The sequence below is a fragment of the Vitis vinifera genome, chromosome 13 (genome assembly GCF_030704535.1).
Source record: "Vitis vinifera cultivar Pinot Noir 40024 chromosome 13, ASM3070453v1".
NCBI lineage: Eukaryota > Viridiplantae > Streptophyta > Magnoliopsida > Vitales > Vitaceae > Vitis > Vitis vinifera.
This window is the reverse complement of record NC_081817.1, coordinates 20,437,749-20,448,715: the sequence shown is the minus strand read 5'-3', so window position 1 is coordinate 20,448,715 and position 10,967 is coordinate 20,437,749. Positions and strand designations below refer to the sequence as shown.

The window sequence follows — 10,967 nt, the reverse complement described above, 5'->3', positions numbered from 1 at the left end:
TCGTATGCTCTAAATATTCATTTGTTGAAGAAGAAAAAAAAAATTTGCTTTCACACTATTCAATTACAAGAGAATGTTCAATTATAGAAGAAAATAATATTCGCTAGTCTCTTTCAACTTAATCAACATGCAGAGAAAAGCAGTGAATAATAACTTACATACATTGTCTCTCTACCCCTACTTGTTACTCATCAGCCAAGCTTATGGTAATATAAGCTTGGGTTCATCTCTCTATGCCACTGATGAAAACTCCACATGGGCTTTGCCTTTCTGGTGATTTTGCATTTGGATTCCGACCCTCTCCAAGTGAAGAGGACCTATTCCTTCTTGCTATCTGGACTGCAAATGGAAGTTAACTGGTGCCCAGAGGATCAAAAGTTTGGGCTTACCACCAATGGACAGCTTGTTCTCTAGAGGCTAAGATATATGGAAGACAAAGACTGGTAATGTGAGCAGCGAACCAGTGCATGGTGCCGTGCTTGGACATGGAAATTGTATACCAGTATGTGGGAGAGCTTCAAGCACCCAACTAATACCATATTGCCAATCCAGGGATTGGTGTTGGAGCCTACTGTGCAGTTGCTATTTTTGAGGACCTGAGGTTTGCAAATGGAACTGGAAGCTGTTGGAGGAAAAGACTACCTCTTTCAAATGGGAGGTTGGATCAAACTGCTGTTTCCGGAAGTGCTCTAATCAAGATATTGAAGTCCAGTGAACTAACTTCAGGCAGATGCAAGCAAAATAAAGCAATTCTAATACTCTCAGTCCTCTTAGGCCCCTCTGCGTTCTTCTTCTTCGTTTCTCTGGCTGCAATTTCACTAGTTTTCTACCGCTTGAACCTCAAAAATCTGCAGCTTTATCACAGAATCCTGAGTACAAGCGATGGTAGAAGTCTTTGGCACTGTCTATAAAGGGATATTACCATCAGGTTCTGGAAATTCTGTTGCTGAAAAGTTGGAGAAGGTGGTGGGAGAAGATGAGAAAGAATTCAAAGCAGAAGTGAATGTGATGGGCCAAACTCACCATAAGAATCAAGGACACTTGCTGCGTTACTGTTGTGAGGGTGAACACTGACTACTGGTTTTTTTTTGTGCACAATGGCTCTTTATCAAGCTTCCTTTCTGGAGGCGCCCGAGGACTTGTGTACCTACATGAAGAATGCAGTATACAGATCATCCATTGTGACATAAAGCCCTCAGAACATAACTCTTGGATGATTCTTTTACAGCCAAAGTTGCAAACTTCGACTGGGAAAGCTTCTGATAAGCAACCAGACTAGAACACTCACAGGCATCAGAGGGACTATGGGGTATATTCAGACAACTCGGACACTTATAATAACACGTTATGAAGCATCAGCTCAATGCCAGGGTTCAATCTGCAAAGCAAGGGATTCATCAATGTTTCCTTCAAACTAAATAATAAGGAACAGAAATGGATCATTCTGCATTTTCAGTGGTGTTTGTTATAGCATTTATACAAGAACTCTAGGGGTTTCTATGTATAACTTCATTCCTATTTTGTATAATCCAAATCTCTTCAATCGATTTAATGTATAAATGAATCCTATTCATTGTTTGGAGTAACAACAAAATTCTGTAAGACTGGGAAAGTTTCAACACTGGAGAGAAAACAAAATGACAAGACCATAAATTCTGGAAGAGGCCTTTGCTTTCTAACCATTACCATAATTTTAGAGCTCAACCCGGATGAGTAAATTATATTTCAGAATGTTCAGGAGACAATTCTAAAGTGATGAACCTTCTACTCACAGTTTCTTGTTCTTCTTGAACAGAGCAATGAACATCAATAGTTCAGCACCCAGGAATCTCCCCTTCCTCCAATTCCTCCACTGGGAAAAGTCACCTTTCCAGTTAAGAAAATCATCAGGATTAATTTGAGCAAAACATCAGAGTATACATCAAGAAAGCCTTGATCAAAATCAAAATACATCAACAAGTCAACAACTATCAATCAGTAAGGAAAAGGAAAAGGAAAAGGAAATACCTTTGGATATTTACAAATCAAAAATTTGAGAGAGTCCAGCTGCTCTGTACAGAAAGGCTTGAGCTTATTCCATGGCCCAGGCTTTAGATGGTTCTGAATTACGGACGAGAGGGTTGAGTTTTCTTTCATTCTGCAATAAGATTAAAAACATCAATGAAACACTAAAAGTTTGTATATAGAAGCCCTTCTAAAGATAAGAATTGGTAAGAGAGCTCACCCATGGTCTAGTAAAACAACATCTGTTAGATAAGTAACCACCATTCTATTGTCCAGCTAATGCATTTAGATCTAAGATAACATATGGAAAAATAGTCGAAAATAGCTAAAGACAGTCCAAAAACTCATTTGACTAATAATTTTTTAAAAACAGAAACATAAAACCAGGATGAAGAATCCACCCCTCTCCTTGACACCACTTCAATACCAAATAAAATGTTACAATGACCATTTATGGTCTTAAGAGACAGTGGATGTTGTTTGGGCTCAAGACATAAGACAAGCCAAAAATCAAGAAGAAAACAACATCAAAATTGGCACAGAAACAAGTACATCAACTATCTAATAAAGAGATTTATGCATGTAACAAATGCAAATGAAATATGATACAAGATTTTCATGGATTAAACAAAAATAGATGGCAAAATAGAAGGATAAGGTCACAGACAGGACAATATTAAAAGAAATTATTATTTTTCCGACCTGAAAATCGAGGCATTCAGAACAGTACAAGTTTGTAAGTAGTCCATGGAAACCAGGGAACATATGCAGATGTTGTATTCTATTGCATAAGGCAAACACTCAATACTTACAAGCATAATCATGCCCAGAAAGCCATGAATCCCTTTTTGTTTTGCTTTTTTACCTATTCCCATCTCTTATGGCCAGAAGTGCCCAGGATGATATAACCTCACCAAATAAGTTAGAAACCAGCCCATTCAGCAGGTTGAGTAGCCAGCTTGCCCTCAATCTTCTTTGAGTCAACAAACAGCTGGGCATTATTGCCTCCAATGGAGGGTCTGGAAATATTAGAGCCGGCAGCAGGGGTGGCTGTAAAACTCTCTGTTCCAAAACCCCAAGTTTCAGGGCCAGAAGTTCCTTCTGTGGCTGGTTTGTTGTGATGGCCATTTCGGGTCCTAACAGACTTGCTATTGTTGTCTGGGCACCTGCCTCAGAGAAAGCCTGCCAAAGATCAGAGTCTGGGCCAGGGGAAACGGATTTTCTTTGCTGGAGTTCCCAGTCTGTTGCTTCAATCTTTTCTCTGTGCTGTTATGAGAAGAAAACCTATCAGACACATGAATGGGTACAAAAAGGTAAACTTCAGGTTTTGGTTCTATTGAAAAGCACAGGAAACTTCACAAGAGGCAAATTATACCCCAGAAATTGACTTACCCAAATGTCTACTTTCTCATTTATAGGTTTCCTCCTAATCAAATCCCCACATCTAGGACAGGAAAAGGAAGAAACTGGGAGTCAACATTTTTTCAACCAAAAGCACTAACTTACCAAAAAACATAGTTTTCCATTCAACCTCGGGAGCTGTATGTGCAGGTGTACTGTACTTTCTGATATTGTCTTCTTCAATGCCCATTTCTTCAGGCTTCTTAAAGTGCTTATGATTGGTGGAGGTGCTTCCAAAATTACACAACTTCCATAATCCATTAGGGCCCAATAGAAGATTCTCAGCATTTATATAAGAACTTTAGGGTTTATACCAATGATCATGTTACAGTATAAATCATAGTGAACTGGTGGAATTTGATCATTTAGCCAACCTCATCAAAAAACTGTTTCACAGTTGAGGGGATTGTTAACCTTCCCATGGGCCAAGCAGCAATTTCTGAAACTGATCCTGAAATCAAAAATCCCACACAAGTAGATATTTAACAGAAGAGGATCCGAATCTCTTCAATTGATTAATGTATAAATGAAATAATAAAAAATTTTAGAGATAATTATAGGGAGATGAACCTTATACCTCTGAGTTTCTTAGTCTTCTTGAACAGAGCAATGAGCATCAAGTGTTGAGCACCCAGGAATCTCCCTTCCTCTACAGGGAAAATCTGAACAATCTATCTTTCTTCATATTCCACTTCCTTGCAAAAGTCAAAACATGAAGAAAATATCATCAAAATTGAGACAAAAATAAGTGCATCAACTGTCTCAAGAAGAGATTTATGCCTATTGCTTACCTTTTGCAGAAGTCCACTTGGTTAGAGCACATTTTACATGGACGCCCAATCACTGCAAGCTGCTGAACCAAAGGAGGTTCAAACATCTAAAAAATTTGACTAACTCAAGTATCATAAAAATGCTTCACATGAATTCCAAATGATCTCATATCTAAAAAACATTGGCATAAAATTATTGTTGTTTACCTTACATGTTTCTTCCATGGTCATAATTGAAACTTTGTTTATCATAACAAATCTTCTATGCTCATCCTGATTACTTACAATGAACACTGAAATGAAAAGAAAAAAAAAACACAAAAAATGACGATTAGTTTGGTTTGATAAATTTAGCACACACAATTCCCTTTTTCTTGTATGAAAAAGGAAAGAGTAAAAAAAAAAATGAATTTAATAATTTTTTAAAACTAGCAATTATAAAACTAGTTTGGTTCTCAGAAAATTTATGGGAAAGCAGGGAAAAAAAAGTGTAAACTTTTTCTCTTGTTTGATTGTTTATGGGAAAATTGAGGGAAAAACAAATATTTATGAGGAATCTATTTAACACTTTTGAGGAACAAAAAATGTTTTAGATGTTGTCAAATCGATAATTTAAATGTATTTAATTCCAATTAAATGAGTTTAATCAAACACATGAAATGAAATTGTGAATAAAATTATTTAAAAGCATTGAAATTCATGTCATTAAAGTTGTCCATAAAATTTGGTATATTAAAGCAAGAAAAAAACAAAGCAATTTGAATGACTTGCTAATAAAGCAGCTAACTAGAATATGCCCTAGAGTTGTTCTATGTATATAAGAAATAAACAGAGAACACAATAAATAAATAAAAAACCAGAAAATAAAATACAAACAAACGAAAATAAACAGCGTTGTTCAATGGTTATAAATGGTTATTTTTGCAAACCACCAAATCAAAACAGAGCATGAAAACGTGTTCAATATTTGTTTCAGGCTTGAAGCATCAAGAAAAAGAAAATCTTAAATCAAATAAATAGGACTAGCGAATGAATTGGAACTTGAAAGAAAAGTTCAAGTGCAAAAGAATTACCTGACTCTATATTGGCGGAGTGGCACTTTGATTAATATAGCACACCATTGATCATTATTTTTGGAATGTGAGCTATATAACGCCATTCTTCCCCTTTCTCAAATTGACACCGTTTTTCCAGTAGAGGACACCCGTAGATCCTCAGAAAAGAGAGGGAGTCTGAAAGTCTCTCTTTTGTCAAGTATTTGAGCTTACGACAGATCATGATCTCCAATGTTTTAAGAGAGGTGAGGTGTTGAAGACCCACTTTTTTCAAGGATTGGAGCATTGGGCACTCATGGATCCACAAACTTTCAAGAGAGGTGAGGTGTTGAAGACCCGCTTCTGTCAATGATTGGAGCCTCGAGCATTGACAAATTACTAATCGTTTTAGAGAGATAAGGTGTTGAAGAACCGATCCTGTCGAGAACTGGAGCTTTGGGCAGAAGTAGATCCTTAATTCTAAAAGAGAGGTGAGTTGTTGAAGACCCCCGCTGTCAAGAGACTTGAGATTTGGAAGATTCCAGATTTGAAGAGAAGTCAGAGAAGAGGGCAGCAAACACTCTTTGGGAAATAATTCAATGTCTTCACATCCACCTTTGATTATGAAATGAGTAAGAGAGGTCAGCCTTTGCAAACCCCACTCCACCTGGGGCGTGAGTTGGTTGCACTTCTTAATTTCAAGTTCACGTAGGTTGGAAGGCAAACCCTCTCTCTGAAACAACAATTCTGGACAATCATATAAATTCAAGTACTGTACAGATGACTGTCTGTGTGCCAATGACCTGAGCTTGGAGCACCTATGAATCGAACAAGACTTCAAGTTGAGAGCGCGTAATTCGATAGATTCAAGATCAGAGCAACCTCTTAGACGCAGGGAACATAAAGATGTGGGATCACCCTCTGAAACCAAAATCGAGAGCTTCTCAAGCCCATTAAGACCATTGATTTCGAAATCAGTCAACTTGGGGAAGATGCCTAATGAGAAGGATAACGACAGAGAATCATCGATAACACCACGTTCGATGATTAGACGTTCAAGGACTGGGAGATGGCATCTGAACAACTCAGGTACGAGAAACGCTAATTTCGAGCAGTTATAGATTAACAGTGATTTCAGTGTAGTGGGTAAACCAACTTTGTGCAGGGATCTAGAAAAAATACAATCACAGATTTTCAGATCATGAATGTTGGTTTGCGAGATTTCCTCCTCTAGCAGAGACTCCACATAATCACATTTTCTAATTGACAGCTGGTGTGGTGCCATTGGAAGTTGACTCCACTGAGACACATCTAAAATTTCAATTTCTGAAGTTTGAAGAGGTGTGAAGTCACAACCTGGCATTTGCAACCGCAGTTTACCAAAATCCACCATCCTCAACTGACGAATTGCAGGAACTGTGAGTGAAGCCATAAGCAGCTGCGGACATCCATCAATTTGAAGTTCCACCAATGAAAGAAGCTGTTCTGGTAATTTCCCAGTGAGTTTGGGACACTTTCGTATAAAAAGCTTTTGGAGACGAGGGAATTCTCCACAACATAACCATTTCTCCCAGTTCTTCATATCCTCAAATGATAGTGTTTCTAGGAATTGAAAGGAAGCATTCTCATATAACTCATCACCCACACACTCTACTCCATTCATCCTTGAGATTTGCAGATATTTAAGCTGGGTTAGCTGTCCAAGTGGTGGCAATGTTGAGCAATTGCCACAACCCCGAAGCTCAAGGGACACGAGATTCAACACTGAAGGATCTCCAAGCCAATTTGGAAATCCTTCACCAGGATAGTTTGTGATGGAGAGTTGTTTTAAATTTGGATGAGGTTGTAACTTGTTGAGTATATCATGCGTTGTTGCACCACTTTGTGTAACACCACTGGTACCCCAACCAAAGATTAACTCATAAAGATAACTTTTATCCTTCATATTAGCCCTTAATGCATCATTAACACTCACCACATTCTCCATGTTTGAAATACAAAGTTTTCCTCGAATCTCTGACAGCTCCCCCAATTCTCCAATTCTTAATCCATCGTTTTGGCCCACAATAAATTGAGTCAACCTTTGTAAACTTTTTAATCGACCAATTCCATGACTTGACATTTCTCTCAATGAACCACATCCATCAATATCAAGATAGCGCAAATTAATCAATTTTCCCATCTTTGAAGGCAATTCATCAAGTTTTGAACAATTTCTCAGCATCATCGTTTGTAAATTGCATAAACAACATGCTGATTTAGGTAATTTTTTAATCCTCGTGGAAGACAAATCCAAGTAACGCAAATGTTTTAAATTACCTATCGATTTAGGCAAATCAGTTATTGTATATGCACATAATGATAACACGCGTAAACACCACATTTTTGGTAATATATCTTGCAAAACTCTTTTACTCAACTTATACAAAGGAAGATCAACCCATGGCTTCACTCTTAAGAATGTCCGAAGAGATTTAGCTTTAGGGACAGCCTCAAAATTCTTAAATGCAACAAGCCTGGTATCATCACTATTAAAGTACAAAAAGTGGCGAGCCTTCTCAGATACTTCTGGTGGTAACTTATCATCATCTTCCACTCGAGCACAAAAATCTCCAGACACGTATTGAGCCAATTCATGTATTAGATCATGCATTACAAAGCATGATCCTTCTATTCCAATAGATTTTTGAAAGAAAGACTTGGCAAGAAGCTCATCAAAATATGACTCACCGATCTCTTCCATTCTCCTTCCTTTGTTTTGTTGTGCATGTAAAAGACCTTCTGCCATCCATAATAAAATCAGCTCCTCTTTGTTGAATTGGTGGTCCTGGGGAAAAATAGAACAATAAGCAAAACAATGCTTCAGAGGTAAAGAAAGATGATGGTAGCTTAATATCAAAGACGGAAGAATTTCGGAGCCACGCTGCGGATGCCATATTTCACTTCTCAACACATCGTCCCATTCCCTTTTTTCGTCCTTAGAATACAAGAGACAGCCGAGTGCTTTCACAGCCAAAGGCAATCCTTGGCACTTGTCCACAATCTGTCTGCCTATGCGTTGAAGCTCAAGGTATGCGTTGGGGTCTCTATCTTCAAATGCATGCTTTTTAAACAGGGACCAACTATCTTCAGAGCTTAATTCCCCAAGATGATGAGTAGGGACTGCTCGCATGGTTGTTGCAACAGATTGATCACGACTGGTCACGACAATCTTGCTTCCCTCTGCTGCGAGGAGTGGAGTTCGTAGAATATTCCAAACTTCACGATCACTAAGCTCCATATAACCTTCATCACGAGGCTTCAAATTCCAGACGTCATCAAGAACAAGCAGAAATTTCTTGTTACGAAGTTGCTCTGTGAGTTGAAGCTGAAGCAAATTTAGGTTGTCAGCGGAAGTAGGTGGAGAACCAATTTCCTCAAGAATTGTTTTGGTGAGTTTGATAAGGAAAAACTCAGTGGAAACACAGACCCATGCTTGCAAGTCGAAGTGTTTCTTCACTTCCTCATTTTTATAGAGACGCCGAGCAAGCGTGGTCTTGCCGCTGCCGCCCATGCCCACTATGGACATCACCCCCATTTTGTCGCCTGTTGTATTGTCAGAACGCAACCACTCCACCATCTCCTTCTGAATTCCATCCCTGCCGACAAAAATGGAGTCATGCTCCAAAGAAGTGGTTATTGGTGATCTTGGTCTTGGTGACCGTTTCTCGCCCCCACCTTCTGCCAGCCCCAACCCAACTTTTTCTAGTGCGATTTTTTCCAGTTGAACAATCATGCCCCTGACCCTGGACTCCATGCTTTTGATAGCAAATGGGGCCTTCACAGAAGCAGAGAACTTCTTCCATTTCCACGCCTTAAGAGTTCCGTCGGTAACGATCTCGTCCAGCAGGTCTTCCGCACCATACACAGCATCCTTGACAGGGACGAGCCACTCTTTGACATTTGGGTTCGAAAATTGCTTCACCTCCGCATCATCGAGCACATTGTGAACAACCACGAGTTTCCTCTTCAACTCGTTGAGGAGTTCATCGCTAAGGCTCCGTCGCCGAATGAAGTTTATGAGCTCTGGAGAAGCCAACCTTTCGAATAGAACTTGAAGCGAAGTTGAGAGGAGGGCGTCCGCCATATCTGTGTCGACTGTTGCTTTGCAATAGGAATTCAGAGGATTGGTTTCTGTTACCGCGATACCACCAAACTGCAAAAGACTGGGTTTGGATTACCACACTGCAGAATGCTTGAAGGAATCATTATTGGTGGTGGACCCAGCTGCCAGATATTGGTGGTGGACCCAGCTACACTGCAGAATGCTTGAAGTTATTGGTGGTGACCCAGCTGCCAATATTTGTCAAACACCATAGTGGTGAGAAAAAGAACAGGAAAAGCGAGTGGGAGGTAGATGCGCTTTCCCCAAGGAAAGCAGAATCAACAACAGCATTCGGTATTTTTCTTTTTCATCTACGCATTTCTTCTTTCTTTCTTCTAGTATTATTATTAGTAGACATATACACACAAATATTTGTTTATAACATTTTCATTCTTAATATTATAAAATTTATTATTAATAATATTTATACTAATATTATTTTTTAATAATTATATTAGTATCAGGATTTTATAATTAGTATCCTTACTTTTATTGCTTATAATAATAATTATTATTATTATATTATGTTATTATTAAAATTTATTAGTATTTTCACATAAACAATGATATATGCATAAGACATATTAAAATTTTGAATATTATGGTTATTATTATTTAATAATAATATTATTATTTGATTCAAAAAAAGTTTATAATATAATAATAACAAAAATAATTTTTTTAATAAAATAAATTATAAAAATATAATAATTTTATTATTTATAAAATACATTTATTTTAATGCAATTAAAAAAATTAAAATAATTTTAAAAAATTTAAAAATTTTCAAAAAAAAGTTAAATGGGACGGGATTAGGATGGGATCGATCCATCCCAATGTCGTCCCGTTGTCATCCCTAACTCATCTTGTGATAATTAAGGCCATTTTTTATCATTGTTTTTTTAAAATGGTCTTTTATCCTTAATATATATATATATAATAATTAGAAATAAAACATAATTTTTGTTTTTAAAAATAAAAAATAAGGCATTTTTAGATCATATCCTTTTAGTTACTTTTATTTGTTTTTAAAAAGTAATTATATAAATATAAAAAATAAAATAATTTAAATAAAATTTATTTTTAAAATATAGAAAATTAGTTAATAACACTTTATCTTCTCAAGCTCTTGTTTTATAAAATATCATAAAATAATTTTCAAAAACTTTTTTTTTTCACTATTTTGACAAACAAAACGTGTTGCAATAATGCACTTAAATTCAATGAACCTAAAAGCCAAATGTGCAGTGTTGACTTTTCAACAGAGAGTTCACACATGCCCATTTTTTTAATTAAAGCACTATTGATATAAAATATATATTTAAATAAAAATTAGACTTTTAAAAAAATTAAAATATATTTTTAAAATTAAAATATATTTTTAAAATGTTAAAAAAATATTTACAATATTTCCTTAAAAAAAACATCTTCCAAAAACATTTCTTTAAAAAATACTTTCACCGATAACAATTTAGACACACTTGTGATTTAATAGTTAAATATTCTTTCCAATTCAACTATCAGTTTGTATTACCACGATACCACCAAACTGCAAAAGACTAATTTTGGATTACCAAAATGCAGAAGAGCTGAAGGAATCATTGATGGTGGACG

At 36.7% G+C, this 10,967-nt stretch overlaps 1 protein-coding gene across 19 annotated transcripts; it reads right to left on the bottom strand.

Annotated features, from left to right (window-relative positions):
• Positions 1-58: 58 nt before the first annotated feature.
• LOC132252564 (disease resistance protein RGA2-like) lies at positions 59-9,641 on the bottom strand. 19 transcript variants are annotated; one of them, XR_009467372.1, is made up of 11 exons: positions 7,940-9,641; positions 4,383-4,468; positions 4,197-4,282; positions 3,983-4,100; positions 3,536-3,856; positions 3,397-3,448; positions 2,817-3,270; positions 2,008-2,137; positions 1,773-1,866; positions 1,289-1,378; positions 59-1,147 (listed from the first exon to the last, which is right to left on the bottom strand). XR_009467372.1 is itself a non-coding variant. In XM_059741755.1 (4 exons), exons 1-4 carry the CDS (start codon positions 9,333-9,335, stop codon positions 4,087-4,089), a joined length of 1,578 nt encoding a protein of 525 aa, XP_059597738.1. In that variant the 5' UTR covers positions 9,336-9,641; the 3' UTR covers positions 3,988-4,086. The 19 variants fall into 19 exon arrangements, 5 of the variants coding, with proteins under 5 accessions (XP_059597737.1, XP_059597738.1, XP_059597739.1 ...); XR_009467374.1 differs by having other exon boundaries at positions 2,870-3,270; XR_009467378.1 differs by having other exon boundaries at positions 59-905; positions 1,024-1,147; positions 3,397-3,856; positions 4,197-4,255.
• Positions 9,642-10,967: the final 1,326 nt, after the last annotated feature.